Source organism: Ammospiza nelsoni, chromosome 5 (assembly GCF_027579445.1).
Source record: "Ammospiza nelsoni isolate bAmmNel1 chromosome 5, bAmmNel1.pri, whole genome shotgun sequence".
Taxonomy (NCBI): Eukaryota; Metazoa; Chordata; class Aves; order Passeriformes; family Passerellidae; genus Ammospiza; species Ammospiza nelsoni.
Window position 1 is genome coordinate 18,616,197 of NC_080637.1, and position 19,285 is coordinate 18,635,481.

The 19,285-nt window shown below is 41.3% G+C and overlaps 1 protein-coding gene across 9 annotated transcripts in view; it reads right to left on the reverse strand.

The window, feature by feature from the left end:
* BRD1 (bromodomain containing 1) overlaps window positions 1-19,275 on the reverse strand; it is a 70,134-nt gene extending 50,859 nt beyond the window's left edge. For 2 of the 9 annotated variants that reach the window (XM_059471577.1, XM_059471586.1), the window contains exons 1-3: window positions 8,918-8,994; window positions 8,083-8,172; window positions 3,442-4,822 (exon numbers count right to left, since the gene is read on the reverse strand). In XM_059471577.1, coding sequence (XP_059327560.1) covers window positions 3,442-4,822; window positions 8,083-8,167 — 1,466 coding nt within the window. In that variant the 5' untranslated portion in view covers window positions 8,168-8,172; window positions 8,918-8,994. Of the gene's footprint in view, window positions 1-3,441; window positions 4,823-8,082; window positions 8,173-8,917; window positions 9,148-14,616; window positions 14,784-14,988; window positions 15,152-15,761; window positions 16,613-16,662; window positions 16,765-17,190 lie in introns of those variants that run through there. The other 7 variants (XM_059471581.1, XM_059471578.1, XM_059471579.1 and 4 more) reach the window with 7 other exon arrangements.
* Between the last annotated feature and the right edge of the window lie 10 nt (window positions 19,276-19,285).

Genomic DNA, 19,285 nt, shown 5'->3' on the forward strand with positions numbered 1-19,285 from the left:
TCCTAACTTGAAAATTCTAGACCTGCAGTCTAAACAAAATCCTTCAGTATTTTTGAGGGAATCTCTACACTAGCAAAATTCAACCATTACACATCCCTAGTGGCATATACCATACTTCAAGAACAAATTTGCCATTTTCCTCAGCCAAACTAGCTGGTGGCAGTGGGAGGCCACTTTCTGACTACCACTTGCCAAGAGCAGCAGGCACTGTCTGTCCCTCCCATACAGTGGAAAAGTTTTGGATGTCCTTTCCCACTCTCCTTCCTACACAGCACAACTGCTCTGGCACTTCCCAGGAACACAACTTTTATATGATTCCCATTTCTACCTTTAAACAATCAAAAAACCCAAAGAAACAAACAAAAAAAGCGCACCAAAAACAGGCAAAGAAAAAAAAAAACGAATTAGTGTGAACAGTACAGTGTAAGCCACCACGTTCAAGAGTTTGGTATTTCAGTAAGAACTGAACAGAAATTTCAAGTAAAGAAACAACACATCTCTGTAGGCAGGTCTGACACACAACCTCCAGGCACAGGAGGTCTCTGGTAGTCCCATACATCATTACCAGAGCTAAGCAAGTTACAGGTCAGCACTGAAAACTGAAACCACCTCAAGGCTCCAAGATGAACTACAGCACCTTTGGAAGTAGATACGCAGGTATAGACTTTCCAAAATACCTAGGCAACAGGACAGATATAAGCCCAGCATTAAAAATAAATTAGAAAAAAAGAGAAAAAAGAGGAGGCAGGGGAGGTAAGCATTTATCTCCTATCATCAAAGGATCAATGCTTAGCAACTTCTGATCTGCACCCCTAAATCAGTAGTTCACAGATTAAATTCTGAGAGATCATATAATTAATTATAAATGACCTAGAGGATGACACTATCTATATAATTTAACTGCAAAAAGTGTAGAATATGAGATCTGCGGAAGAAATTCTGGTAGAAGTCATTCAAAGCAGTAGCATAGAAACTCAACCTAAGGTAAGCTGATCCAGAAATTCGTAAGCTACAAAAGTTGTGAAGAAATTATGAAGTATGCTGTTCCACACCCAGTCTTTTTAAAACATCCTGGACATTGGGATAATTTGGAAACCAGAATTATCAAAAATTGTGTTACTAAAATGCTCAGTCATTCATATACTCTGCCTATCCAGAAAAGGATACAAATCCTTCTCCTTAAACTGAACACAAATTGCAGATTAGTTTTCCTCAAGCTTCACCAGAAGTACTCAGGGGCTGCATCCAGCATGTACTTTCCTCCACTGTGCTCTTCCTACCTGTACACTCTTCCAACTACCAACTCTGAAGAGCCAGCAATGTGCTGAGGAGGCATACACCCTAGGTATTAACAAAGCAATCCAAACCAAGCTTCTCCACATGTGCTACAATTTCCAGAGATGTTGAAAACATAATAAAATCAAATTCTTCGGGTAATAAAGCACTAGTGTTTAAATATTGAGTGTATATATTTATTCTCTAGTAAATTAAACCACTTATTTGCTCTTCTTCAAGGCCTCTGAAAAGCCATGCTTCAGCTCCAAAGGAAAAAAAGAGTATTTAATAAACAGATTAGAGAAAAAGAATAACATAAATGAAGACTACTGTGAAATGATCCAAATAATTTTTTTATACTTTATGGGTCTTTTTTAATACTTTATGTACTTAATTCCTACAGAAACACAAAAGTATTTCCTAAACAGACAAAAATTGAAGAACAGCCAAAGGAAATGGGACAACTTTGGTTCTAAAACTAGAGATTTGGGTCTGCAGTGTAATCACTTTTCCTTTTAATATGCCCATTTGTTTCACTTTTAATTCAGGGATCAGTTTTCTAGGACTGAACATGTTCACGTTACAAAGAGTACTTAAGCAAGGGTCTCTCTTAGCCAAAGACAAACAATTTATAATAAAGCTCAACTTTAAAATACCTTTGAACTGTACACTTTTTACACTTATGACATACAGTATAGGAATTGTACTTGTTTCTAGAAATATGAAGAGATGCATAAATAGAAGAATACTGAATTTCTCTGCAGTCTTGAAAAGAAAGTCAATCATTAACATGAAAAAAAAGAAAGAATAAAATGCCTTTTATGTGTAATCCTGGCATCTAATGACTATTTTAAAAAAGCCATCTGACAACAGCATCTTTTTGGGGTCTGGTTTTGTTAAAAGTTGCCAATGGAAGGAGCTGCCAGAGGCACAACTAAGAACACACTTTCTAATCCTCAACTCTTAGTTCATGTTCTTTCTTACAGTGTCCCACAAAAAAGCAAAACAAAATAACACTACACTACCAATTGAGATTATCCTAATTAAGAGAAAGTCAAACTATTACACACCAACTTCTCCTTCCATGGCCAGCGGTTCCTGTTTAAAGAGCAGTATTAGTGGCCTACTGTCAAATAAAGTTTTTCTGCAGTGCATCACTGAACATAAAAACCATTTTACCAAGCCAATCCTAACAGGACAGAGCAATCAATCTGATGTTTGTAAACACTGCATGGGAGGTGAAGGCTGTTTGTCAAAGTCAGTCAATAAGTAGCTTCTTACATTAACAAAACTTATTACAGGAAAGAACTGCAGTCTCCAAACACATACTCATTTAGATTAATTTAACCAGCTTTAATTGCTCCCTACCTGAGACTTGGAGTCAGCTATTTAAAAGGCATTGCATTACATTAAAAGCCCTCACTTCTGTGCATTCAGAGTCCAGTCACAGGACAGGAAATGAGCCTGCACATGGAACTGCTGCCTATTTGAGAAACTTTCTAAACTACTGCTCTTAAATTAGTAAGAATTTCATCCAACAGGTAAACAAATATACTGGTGTTGTAAACATACAAACATAAATTTCAGAAACACCTCTGGAGTAGTTATTCTGCTACACAAGGAAAATACTTCCTTGAAGGTTTTTTGTAAAACTTACATAGATAAGTTTATTCTTTATTTATGTAAGATGAACAAGATTCAAAACTTACATACACAATTGTAATTTTCATTTTGGATCCTTTAAAATTAGAAAAAGAAGCTCAGAAACCAAAATTACAAATAAAATTAAGTTTGAGCTTGGCTTTTTTCCTTAATATGAAGATCAGCTGCACCTACTATTCCGAATTCAGCAGTTAATTCTTAGAAGTACAATGAAAGACAAGTGGAAACACAACAGAACTTAAGTCTGACAAAAAAACTCAAACCAAACGTTCTGAGGACAAGACAGATCACTTGATCACTTAGTAATTTCTCTGAGGAAGTTACTGCATTTTTAATGCCACTCCACAACAGTGCAATGTACATAATTAAGAGTAGTTCTCTGTAAAATGCCTTTAAAGAAAGCACGTAAAAAACATACAAAAACTTCAAGGTGGCATCTAAAAGCACTGGTTGAAAATGATATAGATTAAATAAAGGTTTCTCATATTTTGATGGTTTGCTTACCTCTGGGGGGGAATATAAGGAGCAGATACTGTTGGCATAACTGTACAGGGTTCAACCACTGTTTTCTTGGCTTTTTTTGTCTTTTTCCTGATTTTCGATGTAGACCTAGCAGTTCTGACTGATCCCTCCTTTCTACAAACACCGTTTTTGATTTCAGCTTCTCCATAAATATTGAGCGGTCTCCGTGTGCAGCCTGGTGGAGTATGTACATCGCAGTAGGCAGTCTTTTTCACAGAGAACGTTGTTCCGCTGCCAGTTAGCTCTTTCACAGGTTCCATTTTCATATACAGACCAGCCTTTTGAGCACATGTCACATGGAATGCAGTATAGCAGTTTGCTTTGTGGCACTGGATGCAGGCACCAACACCTTTCTGTTTACAGAGGTAGCACGTTAACTTCCATCTGGCTGGGGGAATGTTCCTGACACCATCAATTGGCTCAATAAAAACCGTATTGGCAAATCCAACTTCTGGAATCCACAGAGCACACACCACGTGTCCCCAACGATCATCATCTGTCTTTTTAAAGGCACCTCCCTTGTTTGGGCACAGCACACAGTCTACAGGCCGAGAGCGGGACTGCAAACAGTGTCTGCAGAGCCACTGGCCCTCAGGTATATATGGCACCCCATAGCATTCCTGATGTACTGCTAAATTACACATATCACAAAACAGGATCACATTGCTGTTCTGACATTCACCATCCATGCATATACAACACACTGCATCTTCATCAATTAAAGACTGATGATCACCCTGCTTTTGGTTTTCACAATAAGACTCTTTTTCAAACCTATCCATAAGGAATTCAAACATATTTTGAGAAACAACTGACACTCCATCACTTTTCCGCTTATCATTGATCAATTCTAACCACGCATAATCTTCTTCATCCATGTCATACTCAACTTCATTATCAAGTTCTTCTGCTGACTTCTCAATGAATTTGTAATAAATGGGAGGTCTCCGAGGAGCTGAAGGGGGACTGTACTCAACAATCCGTACTTTTGGTTCTGGAAGAGGAGCTGTTGTAGCAGGGATACCATGCGAGCTCGGAAGAGCTTCATTTTTCTTTTTCACTTTGTTATTTTTATGGCGTTTGCTTCGTAGACAAACCGGTGGTCTTTCACTATTTTCTTTATTGCTGTTGCATTCACTCATTTCCTGGGCAGTAAGATCATCTTCTAATATAATTTCTAAAGGATCAAAGATACTGATCCTATGCAGGCGACCCTCAATTTCTATTTCAACCATCCTTTGAGCTTGAGCGTACGTCAAGGTTTCTCGTGTCGGGGAGTGCTTAATACTGCATGGGGAAGAAGAATGCCTTGCTGCCGATACTCGATGGCATCTTCCTTTTCTCCTCATTTGGTAATGTTTACCTAAAATTAGAGCAACAGTTAATACTATGAACTTCAAATAATCATATTAAAATATTAGTTTTACTGTAGTAAGGGAAAAACCTTCAGTTCTATAGCCCTCTGTGCATATAAACTAAAAGTAAACAAAACCAAAAGCTGTCACTCTTACTCAACAGGACTGCTCAGTTTCGTACAAGCTTAACCTGAAGATCAATAGATGCTCTAAATAACAGCTTCCCTGAGTAAACACAGCTATACAAAATCCTTGCTAGAAACCCTCCAGAAGCACTGTCGGCAAGACCACTCCGTGAGAACAAAAGCATTTCAGATGTGTCAGAGATTTAAAAACACTGCATTTGTTACCTTGTAAGAAAACCTTTAATACAATACTTAACACCTTAGGGGCACCTGCAGTTTGAAAATTTTTGCAACAGCTACAGACTCTGTCCTCTAGACCTCTCTTCAAAAGACCTAATGCAATTGTGAAAGAAAAAATAGTTTTCTGTGAATTTTTTTCCAGTGCAAACTGGAAACATTCATGTTATCAATCCAACTACTATAGCTATATTTAAAAGCTAGAAAAGCACATATACTTCCACATTTGGCAAGTGGGCAGTTTGACAGCCCTATACTTTTTTTTCACTTTCCTCAATCCTTAGTGAGCCCATTATTCTTCACAACATGACAAGAACATGACAGAACTCTTAGTGCCCAATATGGTGCAGTATGGACTGCAACCAGTAAATATTTCACCTGTAAAGCAGATTTGACTTAGGGCCAAAACATGTTCCCTGCTTTTAAGTACACACAGTCCTCTCCTTCAACAGATTCTTCAGGAGCTGTTCTCTAACCAACTGCTGATAGATAGAAATCTTCCTGCTTACAAACCCACTCCCAAGCTCTTTAAAACAATTTTTAAGTTTACAACCTACTGCAAAAAGATCACGTACCATACAAAAAGACAGCTCCAAAGCCCCATAACTAGGATGGTTACAAAACTTTTAACTTAAAAGTGTCCATACATACTCATACATTTTGACATGTTCACACTGGGTGGGGTTTTTCTTTTTTTTTTTTTTCAAGGGTTGAAAATTTTATAAACCTGACTGACATTGTCAAGTCCAAAATTCTATTCCACTCCTTCCTTCTTCCCAAGAAATCATTAATAAATAGCATCATTCAACTTCAGCTACATAAAAATCCCTTCATCTTTAATCACTGCCTAAAGTATTATTAAGGCCTCACCATTCAACTCTGCATTTAAAGTCAGGGCTGCTCACCATAACACAAGTAGTGTTAGCATGTATTGCCAAAATAGTGGAGAAATAGAGAAATCAAAACACAACTGCTGTGAAAGACCAGTATCCCCATTTCAGGAAGCAAACAGCAAGCACTGAACAACTAACTACATTAATTCCTCCACGCTGCTTGCCTTTTGCTTAAGTCTATGATGCCAGTTTCTAAAGGCCTCAAAGTACTGAGGGAACTCCTCTCACAGAACGCTACTAGATCAGGCAACTAGCCCTGAGACTAGTGCCCAAAGGCTCTGATCTGTCTGCTCTCACAAACACACTCTTCTTTTCATAACCTAAGCTAGTTTTATTATGCATGCAAGAATTGTGCTTCTCATAAATCTGACTTTTACACAACTCATTCTTAACCCTTATTACTAGTTTCTATGTCATATAGAAATTCAGACAACAGTCAATGCTCAATCATGACAAATCTCTGTTCTGCTCTTTATAAACAACAGAAGAATATAAAAGGTTCCATTTCTTCAAACAACTTCGGAAGAAGCATTTAAAAATTAAATTCTGTAAAACAACACAGGATTCAATCATACTAGTTTCTAAACTGTAGAAAACAGTGTAAACAATTAATAACACCAAAGAAGGTCCAATCACTAAAACATACCGGAAATTTAACCAAAACTAAAAATTTGTTTCCAGTTTCAATACAGATTTTATAATTCAGAGACCCAAATATTTTACAATGGCCCTGAATTCTGTTATTGTGAACAAGTAATGATGGATTCTTCAGCTAAAACACACTGATGTGTCCATGTACAGCAACTTATTACAGATCAGAATGACATTACCTGTCAAGAAACAAGGTTTACAGCATGTTTACCTCATACAATTGCATTTCACTTCTGTCTGAAGCAAAAGCCTGCTTTGGTACTTTTAATGCCCCTTCCTACATTTTTGCTGGTTGTGTATCTGTTTGTAGTGGCTCCTGAGGATAGAGACTGTTTCAGAAAAATTCAGAGGGCGGGATGAGAGGTGACCTTCAGAAATCAAAAACATGTGTAACTTGTCCACACTACCTTAGCCCAGTACCACAGAAAAATACATTAATGCTATGTTTCCAAGCTCTCCACCTCACTCTGTTCCCAAGATTCTCGAGCATGGCTTCAGGCAGGAATTTAAAATAGGAAGAAAATACTCAAAAGCACAAGATCTTTAATCTTGCTTAAAGATTTACAACAGCTGTTGCAAAAGTAAAACGAACTGTAGGAACCAGACTGATAAAAAAATGACTGAGCTAGCACCTAGGTACACTGTAATACTCAACAATAAATACATCTGACTTAGGAAGGAAGTTACAGTCTCAAACACAGACTAGATAGCCTACAAATACAATGCAGTGCACAAAAAATCGAAACTGGTAGTACTCAGGCCGACCTTCATGCAAATTTAGTGTGAATAACTTAAATGCTCCAGAGGCCACAGCAGTGCTTTGTTTCTCCAAAATTCTTGTTTGCAAATGTTCTATAAATACTCCGGATGAAGACCAGAGTTCTGCATAGCAAATTCATGACCCACAACTGGTTTGCTTTTCCTACGCAATTATCAGCTGGCACTTCTCCGTCCTACCCCTGCCCCCCTTCCCAGTATCCAGCAGATCAATAGGAATGAGGACCAAAATGTAAATTTGAAGCGTAAACTAAAACAAATTTCCATTCAACGACCACAAAGATACTGCACTAACCGCACACAAGATTATTTTAATGCACTGTCCTGCCCTCACAGACTGCGGGATGTAAACCAGGAAAGTTATCCACAGCTCTCATCTCCTAGAATTGCATCAGCTACTTGGGAAGGAAATCACCAGCAGACGTTTTTCCTCCCCATAACACAAGGGAACGTTTCTGTGAAATACGTGCTTTGAGGCAAAAATAAAATTAAAAAAAAGCTATTTACCAAGGTGTAGGATAGCTAAAACTAACACGAAAAGTACAGTACCATATACTTCTAAATTACAATCTCTGCCCTAGTTACCTTCCTCCTCTTCAAATAAACTGTCTTTAGTCCCTGGATCCCTGCTCAATGGATTAGGGAATTGCACTCTCAGTAGCACTTTCATGTAGACTATTAAAAAGAGAAAGACACAGGGATGGTCTTTAGTCCTAGACAACGAGGGACGATAAGCAAACAGCGCTTACACGCACACTGGGTGGACACCACCCGCCGCTCCAGCCGCGCAGCGGGAGCGATTCCCCGGGGCACGGCCCGGAGCGGGGCCTCACGGAGCCCAGCGAACGTGCGCGGCCACGGCCAAGACAGGCGGGACCCCCAGAGCCGCTCTCTCGCGGCCCGGCGGAAAAGCCCGGCGCCGCCGGAGCCCGCGGCCATCCCGGCATCCAGCCTCCCGCGCGCGGCTCTGCCCCGCCCCCGGCCCGCCCCCGCCGCTGCCGCGCCAACACTTCCTGCCCACGCCCAGGGAGCCTCCAACGCGCTCCCTCCCCTGCCGCCGATGGTTCCTGCCCGGCGCGGCGCTCCCCCCTCCCGGCCCCCGGCAGGATGGTTCCTGCCCGGGCCCATCATCTCCAGCCCTTCCCAACAGTCACTCCCTCCCCGCCGCGAAAATACTCGGCCCACAAATATGGCGGCTGACAAAACAGCTCCAGCGGCGCCCTCCCTCCCTCCCCCAGACCGCCGCGCTCGCCTCGCCTTTCCGCCCGCCCGCCGCTGCCCTGCCCCGCAGGCGGCCGTGCCCAGTCCGCCCTGCTCCTTCCCCCATGCCGCTCTCCCGTCCCGCCGCAGCGGGACCCGCCGGCTCCCGGACCCGCAGCCCCCGCCCGCCCGTCCCCGCCGCCCACCCGGCCCTACTCACGCTGTGGGAGCCGCCAAGGAGCGGCTGACAGACCTCCCGCTCCGCCGCTGCGGCCGACGCTCGGCCGGGTTAATGGCGGAGGCCCCGCCGGTGCTGCCGCCTGGCCCCGCGTCCGGCAGCAGCGGGCGGCCGAGCGGGCGCTACGAGGGCCGCGCTGCCCGCGGCGGTCACCCGGCGCTGGGTGCGGGGCTGCTGCTGCCGCCGGGCGCGGCGCATTCGTGAGGCGCGGCGCGCGTCGCCGTCCGGCTGCGGGCTCGGCGCTCGGCTCCCGGGGCTGAGCGGCTCCCCTCCCCCCGCGGCACAAACAATGCGGCTTCACCACAGCGCTGCGCCGACGGGGGGGAGGCGGAGAGGCGGGCGGGGAGGGAGGGAGCGAGCGAGCGAGGGAGGGAAGGGACGTGAGGGCGCCAGGCACCGCCCAGCCCCGCCGCTCCCGCCGCCGCGGGGCGGGGCCTGCGCGCCGCCGCTCCCCGCGCCCCCGGCCGGCACCGGCCGCGCTCGGGGCGGGAACGCGCTGGCCCCGCGACCGCCGCGCTCCCGCCCGGACCGGCCGGGCCCGCGCCCGAGCCCGAACCCGCCGCGCGTCCCCGGTACAACGTCCCTGGTTCGAACGGCCCAGCGCGGGCGCCAGGGAACGGATGGACGCGGGACACGGCTCGTTACAAAACCAAGGCTAAAAAGTTGAAGCGACTGGTATTTATTATCTCTTTGGGGGGAAGTCCAAGCTCAAGATTCCTTAACGTAGAAAATGTGCTTGAAAGTCAGCTCTTTCGTGGTCTCTGGGTCAAGCTGCTGCTTGTGACAGAGAAAAAGGTTATTTCTGGCTTCCCCTGCGAAGGACACCCTTTGTTAGGTATTATTTTTAGACAGCCATTACAGCCATATTCGAGAACTGAAGGATTTTACTACAGTACATTTCCGCAAGGCAGCTGCACCCACATACTTAGAAAACAATGTTTTAGCTGGCCCAGCCTAACACAGTTGCCTGTGCTGATCATCCAGAACAAGTCCTGCATAAAGTAAAAAGCAAGTGATTTAGAGTAGGTATGATTCTTTTTATTCATCAGTATTTCACATCCACTCAGCTAAATTGCTGCAAAACAACTTACCAGTTCATTGTTATGTTTTCTCTAGCAGTAAAAGGTTTCCTTGCCTCAAAAACCAGTTTGTCCTGCAATAAATACATGGCTAGGGAATCAGAAATAGATACACCTGTTATTGCTTGTAGAAAATTAATTAAGGTTCAGAGAGCTTAAGCAACTAGGCTGTGAAAATCTTGTAGAATATGAAAAGTACTTTCCAAATTCTTTTTTCCTCATCAGGGACCATTTAGCACACTGATCTCTGAACAAAACACAAGCTATTAAAGCAGCAAACACTCGTGCAGTCCACTCAGTGTAGGAATAGATCCTTAGGCTCAGACACACAAAGTACCTTCAACTTTCAACACAAGAAAGTTTGTACAAACTATGGAGGCCATCTGGTCATTTGTGTACTTCCCTGTGAGGAACTACTCTCCAGTTAAATTGTTTTAGTGATCCTGCCACCTGTCTCAGAAGTCTTACAACATGCTGATATAAGTTACTGCTGTTGCACTGGAATACAATCTGTGATAGAAACGTATTAAAGAGCAAGTATCGTACCATACCATATCATGTACATTAGTGTGCAGAGTATTAAAAATGGATAGAAATAATGTCAAAAACCTAATAAGATTATGATAAGGAAATATATTGGTTTATCTTTTAAGGGATAATTCACATGTATCTGCTGTGCAGCTGTACAAATACTTTTTAAGTGGAAACAAGTTTTTTACAGAAACCTTTATGGCATCCACATTCTAATGTGTCTGACACACAGCAAGTCTGCCTTTTTTCACAGTAAGTTGCTTTTTTCTGCCAGGTGGGCTACAGCATTCCATAGTCCCTGGACATCCCTTTGATAACATGGTATTCCTTATTGGTATTTGCATCATTCAACCAATTTTCTATAATCTAAACTCATGCTTCTAGATTCTTCCAATTACACCCAGTAAGAAGGTGGTGTGTGCAGTTTTCGCTCTGGAGCATCCAGGCTAGGACACAGACCTCATGTCATTCCTTCATGTAGTATTTCACAGTAACAGCACAACATCAGAGCACGCTCAACAAAACACTCTGTATTTGGAGTCTTAGACTTGTAAATCATTTCTCTTTGACCTTATGACAGGCTGCCAGAGCAGGATGCTCAGCCTCTCCATTTATAAGTGTACGTACATTAGCCCATGTAGAACAGTATGTAGTATTGTCTGGGGCATCTGACCAGTCCTCAGCACGTGTGCCTATAACCCCAAAGATCTGTTACCTTCATCTTTTCTACCTCACCTCATGGTTACTCAAAAGAATACAATTCTACTAGCATATGGTTCAATTTCAAGCCAAAATTAAGAAGCCCTCTGATCCCTAGTGTGATGGCAACAGACCCCTCAGCACCTTTTTTCACACCAGTTCAGCATGTGCAAGGGGCTTCAGTCCCAGTCCTTCAGAATCCTCACACCCCTACCTGGCAGCATCAAACTGTTAAACAAACTGCCAGTGCTGACTCACTCTACATGGAAAACTTCACAGAAGGAGGATCTTCGGCCTACTAGCTTTCAACAGAATCACTGCAAGAAAGATCACGCAAAGAAACATAATCACTATTTAAAGAAACATAATCACTATTTATCTGCCTTGGCATCCTCCTCTATTTTCTCATAGAATCAAACTTAATGAGACACATTTCTATATTTCTAAAGTGTATCAGCTTTGTTTCACAGATCACTAAAAGCCAACTCAAGACTCACTGCAGCTGTAAATACTGGCAGAGGTACTGACCTACTTTGGATGCAACTTTGTATCCTTCTCTGGGCCCGGACAGCTGGCTGCTGAAGGAACAAGAAAGATTCGGAACTCACTCCTCAGAACCTACAACAACCTGTATTTCAAGAAAGGTTTTGGACTGCCATAACATACAGATGTGGGTCTTCTTCCTATCATGATGACAAATCTGCCTAACCTTGCATGTGATACTTCTGTATGATGCCTTAAGGTAATGTATCACCAGTAAATTTTCAAGTTTGGCTTCTCCATCATACAATTTACACCTTCACACTCATCTATGAGATACAACATTATTACCGTGGTCCTCTCATCCTACACGGGGATGCTTTTAGATCTCACTTCATCAGCCATGGTAGGTGGCACTGGTAGAATACTCATGGGCATGACTTCACAAGTTCACAAAAGAAAGGTTGTTCCCAAACCTCACAGAAGCCACAACAGCATTCACCGTGGAAAATATTGTAACCTTATCAATAGACATATTACAGAAGTGTGCTCACATGATTTCAGCTGTTTATTTTCAGTCCGTGGGGTGGTGGTGCAGAATCACTCTGTATCTTCTGGGTGATCTTTGCAAATTTTTGTATTTGTGTAATTGTGTATTTGTGTAATACACATTTGTATAATGTGTATTTGAAAAATACACATTATCACTGCTCCATCTCCTAGTCATCATTGGTATCTTGTATGAAAGACTGGTATATCCTACTAGACTGAGTGGGATATATGGTTCAAAGTCCTGGATGACCATCCCGGAATGAAGATCAAATTTTTTGCTTCAAATATATAAAAGTGTTGGTCCATTTCACTCCTACTTGTTTACTGAATATATTCCTTGTTCTCTGGTTAGGAAGAATTGTCTGGATTTTCCTTCTCACTCCTCTGATCTGGAAGTTTTAGCTGTATTATGACAAAAGAGGGAATAAATTAAATAGTATTGGTGTATATAATGTTCACCAACTGCTATAGAATCAAGGATTTTTTGTTTCTTACAGCCTCAGTAACTCTTACTTCCTGCACATACCACCTTTTTCATTCTCACAGCCAAAGCAGTTCTTTGTTTATGAATTGCTAAGACCCTTTAGTCTGACCCTGCAGAACAGCTCATGTCGATCCAAACGAACAGTCTTCAGCAAAACACAAGTTTAAAAACACTGGGAGCTGTGTCAGTGCCTTTTATGGTACTGATGAAGGTCCAGAGACCTTTTATCCTCAGAGCTCCACCAGAAGTCACACTAGATCAGGGTGCTTGCTAAGAAATACCTCTGTAAGCTGCATCTGCTAAGCAGTCCTATGGGATGTTATCTGTAGATAAGCTTGAAGATCATTTGACAGCGTGGTCTTCATAGTATAGCTGCTATGCAAAGGCCCTCACCCCATTTCCATTTAAGCATTTGGTGGAACTACTACTTGGGGTCACCTACTGCAAGAAGAGGTGTGTATCCTGTCACTTGCTGATGGAGACATACACCAAGCACTTTGCTGAGATAGGCAATTGACAGGGAAACCTACTGCCTGCTTTACTTATCCACTATCTTGAATCCTTTAACATACATCATTAAAGGATACCTTCAGGATTTTGCAGTTTTAAGGTGCTCTCTACAGGATGTGCTCATAACTGTTGCATGGTGGAAAGTGAGGATTGAGCTTACTCCTCTGGACAGTGCAAAGATGCAAAACCAAACTTCATGATTAGGATGTACATGAAAACATGTAAGCTATGCTCCAATAACAGACAACAAAAACCTGCATCCAAATTACAACATGCTGCAACACAAGCACAGAGCCTGCCCATGTACTGACCTGTAGGTCTGCCAAGCAGCAAAGCTATCATCTACTATTTTTGAGAGTATTTTATCAAGAACAAACCCTTGGAACAGAGTTATTGACACTATTATGTATGATGATACTGCTGTTTCCAAAAGAGTAGACTAGACAGAGCCATAATCAAGAGAATAATATTCCCCTTCTCTTCCATCATTGTCTCTTCAGTATCAATTATTCAATTCCTAGTGTTTACAGTTTGGCACCTTTATTATGTTCTGCATAGTAACTCCCCCTGCAAAGGTCTTTGTGGGAAGCTGTTCCTGCCACAGGATAACTACCATCAGAACAACCCCTTCATAAACAAGTTACCCATTTTTTGTTTAGCTCCCAGAGTGCCTCCCTGCATGATCAGATGAAAATGATTACAAGCACAAGAGAGCAGCAGTAAAGTAAATCCAGGATTTGGGAGTGCCTCTTCAGCATCCCCAGTTATTAGCCATCATTAGTTTAGTTTACAAAAGCAGCTGCATGTTTAGAAGTGGAGTGTCTGTCAATTCACACAGCATAACTAACTGAGCCAAGTTAGGGGTAAAGACGTCAGTGGTAATGGGTAGGATTCAAAAAACAAAACAGTAATTGCTATGCAAAAAGTTCTAAAAATATCATACTTGCACAGCAAAGAAATCCAAAACAGCGTGGCTAATCTACATTGGATTTTGACCTCTTTTTTCACAAGACACACTGAGGAAACCTGAGTAGCAGACATAAGGCAGAATTTACAGAAAGATAATGCAAAAAAAAAAAAAAAGAACCTATTTGAACTATTTGAACTGAACAATTTTGTCAAATGCAGCCATAGCAAAGGGAAAACAAAGTATGCTCCATAACTGTATCTGATAAACAATGATTTTTGAGAAATACAATTTCTTTTCGTTTCTGTGGTTGTTCTCCTGATCAGGTTTGGATTTCGTAAGATACCTGAGTTTGTGATAAACCAAGTAGCTTATTAAGATAGCATAACACAAGTAAACAATATTATGCAAATACATTGCTACTGTCGCTCTTTCCTACCTCCTTTCCTCTGCACTGGAAAGCATTCGCTACACAGTGCTCATCCAAGCAAAAACAAGTTGCTCATTGCCTTCATAGTTTTTAATTATACATAAAGTTTATTTTATTTGTTGAAATCCTTAGAGTAACTTCCCTTTTCTCAATTCCTCTGGTGTCAGCTTAAAAACCTGCAAATGTAATATGAGATGTGAGGGAAGTTCTTTTCCTAGTTAGCTCACTCACAAACACGTATCTAAGAAACAATCTCCAATGTTTACAATGAGTTAATACTTCAGCCTTAGTATGATTAAGTTAAAATTCAATTAGTAATGAGACCCAAATCCAGTCTTAATTACTTTACTATCTCTTCCTCATTCATTCTAGAGGACAAACCTGGTCTGCAGATGATTAGGATGGTTTGCAATGGAGGAAGTTCAACTGTTAGAATCCCTAGTCATTTGTCACAGAAGAAATCCAAAAATAGATGGGCTAATTCAGAATTAAAATTTGCCTCCTCATTTATATGGGGAAGGACACAAGAAGGTGACATCAAAATCTGGGAAGGAAAAATAAAGTGAAAAATAAGTCAGAAATAAGGACTCAACACATGACATCCACAAAAAAGCCTCAACTGGGAAGAGCAACCAACATGGCCTGTAATCTTTCTCTGTACAGAGAAACCCAACACGTGTGTACCATTTAACAAGTACTAATGAGCCCTACACAACTTTGTTTGTCCCAGACTTGCTACTGCCTCAGCAAAGGCCTGATGCTGCCTAATAAAGAGAACTTCCAAACTCATGTATATAAATCAGTTCTGATACTGATGGCTTCATCAGGTAGACAAAATCTTCGTAGGCACAACAGGAATGCTAAAACAGGAACTTCAAACTGACCTCTCCTAAAGACATACTCCAGCACCATGCTCACTCCACACGAAGGGCAAGTATGAGCAAATCCTGTCAACATGCTATTATATGCTCAACTCCAAGTCAAAAGTCAGTGACATACACCTCTGATGTGCTACACAGTGAGGATCATGCTGATTAAACAGCTGTGTTTGTAACAAATTAGGTAATTAATATAAATGCACACCATGGTGTTGGCAGTGAATGCTTGCTCCAACTACTGTGTGATTGCTCAGTCCTTATTCTCTGTGCACTCACCTGGACACCTTGCATCTGATGAGTAGAGCCAAGTACCCACTGAAATAAATGGGAATGTATGCTAAATATAAGTACTTTGCTATGTTACAAGTTCTTAGAAATCATACCCCTGTGACAGATACTAAATCGGACATCCAAATTTAGTACTTCTGATCTCTATTTTAAGGTTTTGATCATTAAGCTGACATTGCCTGGATAGGATCCTGGAAGAGGCTGGAGTCTACACAAGGAGGAAAGGAGATTATTTTATTAAATGTATTACCTCAGTGCATACAAAAATCTGTAATTCTTTCTGCCTTATTTAAGAACTGTTATCTCTTAATGTAGTTTTTATCTTCATGACTCCATATGGAAAATGCATCACTGATGCAGAAGTTACTAGAGGTGAAACCAAAGGTTTGAGTGAAAATAACCATACCAGAGCAGGTTTGGAGATAAATACTAAGTGCTCAATTTTGCTAAAACAAGGTAACGACAATCAACACTACTAACTACACTGTTATTATCAACATTTAGTGTTTCCAAATGAATACAAAAGTAGAAAGACAGAACTACATCAATTTATCACTGCAGTACCAACATTATGTTTACTGCCAAGAAAGAAATGGAATGGAGGAAGTAATAAAATTAGATTAAGATGAACAGCCTGATGACTGGAGAGACCCTGGGACCACAACACACAAAACTCTGTCTGCAGCACTAAACATCTACATTTGGCTAATAACATAATATTGAAATAGGTGTATTGAAGGCATACTTTAAGTTCTGTCACAGTAGGATAGGATACAAGAATTTAATTTAGTTTCCAACTTGTCTTAGGCTCTTGCTATAGACTCCCTGAGAGCCTTCCAAGTTCAAAGTATACCTCAGTACTGAGAATGACAGAGAGATGGTTACTTACAGCTACATAAGTGGTTTCTTTCTTCTCTGAACGTGTAATAGCTTTTTTCCAGAGAACCCAAACAATTTCCTCAGAAGCATGGTCTCCTAGCTTTCTGCTATTCTACAAAACATGGAGAGCCAGATACTTGCACTTTGCTCCAGGAACTGGAGTGAGAAATTACTTCTTTATATTCATTTAATAACATATCACTTTTAATTCATGCCAGGTTCAGTTAACCATGCAAATAAAGATGTTTATTCACAATATCTGAAACAGATAACAACATTGTAAATGCATAAATGGAGGAAAAAAAAAATTACTCTTCTGAAGTTAAATAATGGAAATTTTGGGTTCTTCCTGTCATGATGCCTTGCAGATTTTACTAATTATCTGTCTTCCTAAATGACTATGTTCTTTTACACACTTACACCTCAGACTGCAACCTTTATGGAAAATCTGTATCTTTAGACTATCACCACACCAGTGCTGCTACATTCACCACAAGCTGGCAGTCGGGAGCCTTCTCTAGGAATTTCAGTTACTTACTCATTCTTTTGCCTGCCACCAGATCACCACCTCTGTTTTATTCATCACTTAACTTGGTTGGTTGTGAGAAGATGCTCTTGGATCCAGCTTTGCTCAGATTTTTAAGACCCGATTTCTTGAGTTTCCGGTGTATTTTTGTAAAACAAGAAGAACAGAAAAATTCCAGTTATTTCACTCAATCTGTGATATACACCTGTAGATTATATCCAGAATCACTGATTGGTTCTCAAGCCACCTAAAAGATAATTTAAAGAAATAATTAACTTCCATTAATCTCAACTTCCCTAACCCTTAAGGAAATTTTCAGAATAGGATGTATGAAAAAATGAAGAGATACAGAGAGGAGGTGATTACAGAAAGAGCAACATGCAGTGCAAAAATGCAAAATTAATTTCCAGTCTTTTTTAATTTACTGTAAAATTTTCAACTATAAATTGTGAAATTCTCCAAAATCACAGCTGTTAAAAAAGGCAGTTAACAAAGCCACATACTCTGATATTTAACCTTTCCATAATATTATGATAAGCATTAACTATGTCATTCCAACTGTTGCAGTTTTATAGTTCTCTAAAAGATGCTTTACGAGGTGATGTATTTCAATACTAATAATAACAATTGTTGCTATCATCACTGCTGTAATTTCCTGCCAACAGACTGATGATAGAGACTTCTTAACTAAGCTCTCACACCTCTATTACTGTGTCTAGCTGGCAGATCTAGCCAAGATCAAACTTCATGTTTAAGCAGTTCTATTCACATACCTGCACTTTGGAGCAGTGGAAACTGAGCAAGTCCAAGAAACTTCACCTCAAATCACTTTGGCCTCAGTCACCCATAGTAACTAATACATATACTGTATGTATATAATATTGTCTGAATATACATATATATACACACGTATACAGTTGAACTCTACCAATAAAAAGAAAACGTAAATTAAAAAGTAATAAGGAACAAAGGACTGCCTGCACACAGTGTAACAACTATTTTGTTGGGAGTTTGAGTAGTGCATGAATAATAAATAAAAAAAACCAACTTGACATGAGATTTCCAAAGAAGTATTAACCACAACAGACCATTACTGTATGTTGACTGGCAGAATCCATTTAGAAAATCACACCAGTACTTAAGTACAAACATACACCTAATATGGCAGAATGCTGAAGAGCTCCACTATTTCAAATCAAAAAGCTATCAACTGATCTCTTCATATACTGTCACATATTCCAACAAAAATACTCTTTACTTAATCTGTTCAAATTACAAAGAAAGAAAAAAGAAAATTAACTGATGAAAATAACTCAGATCAAAAAGCAAGGACTCGCTTAAGCACGGTCTCTCTAAACACTGTCTTAATCTAAAATTTAACATTGTTTTCAAACCGGTACTGTAAAGTAGTAAATGTGGGAAACAAAGGATAAGCAATTACCTCTTGTAGCCTTACCAACACTTAAGGCAAAGAAAGTGAAATCTACGACTGCCACTGGGAATTTGATAACAAATGTGATAATCACAGCAGACTGTATCTCACACAGCTCTCCGGAGAAATTACATACATCAAAAGGACCAACAAACCACCCTTCTCCACCCCTCCTGAAAAGCCTGGATCACTCGGTCCATTGATAACCTCAACCAATGTTTTGCAATCGGAGAAGAAAAACACCGACCTACAACAGAACACCGGAACTGGAGGAGCTTTATCCAGAACAGGACCTTAAGCATAGAGCTGGCACTATTTCCCTGAACCAGCGCATTGCATTCTCTTCAGCCCTGACCATCCTTCCCCAAGATGCTCAGGTGAGACTCGAGCGCCACGCCAAGCGCCCCTCCCGAGGCAGACTCAGTACATCAAAGCAGCGCTCAGAACCAAACCCGCTGTGCCTCAGACCACGCATACCCATCAAGGAAGGTTTAACTGCGGATACGAACATCAGAGGCTAAATTACTGACAGGGCGAGGGCTGCGCTCGGAACAGCGTGTCCGTGCCCGCCCCAGCGGAGCGATGCCCAGCAAAGCCTCTCCCGGCCGGCCCACGGGGAATGCGCAGCGCCCGCCCGCGGCCCCCGGGGAAAGGCGCGGCAGAGGCCCCTGGAGG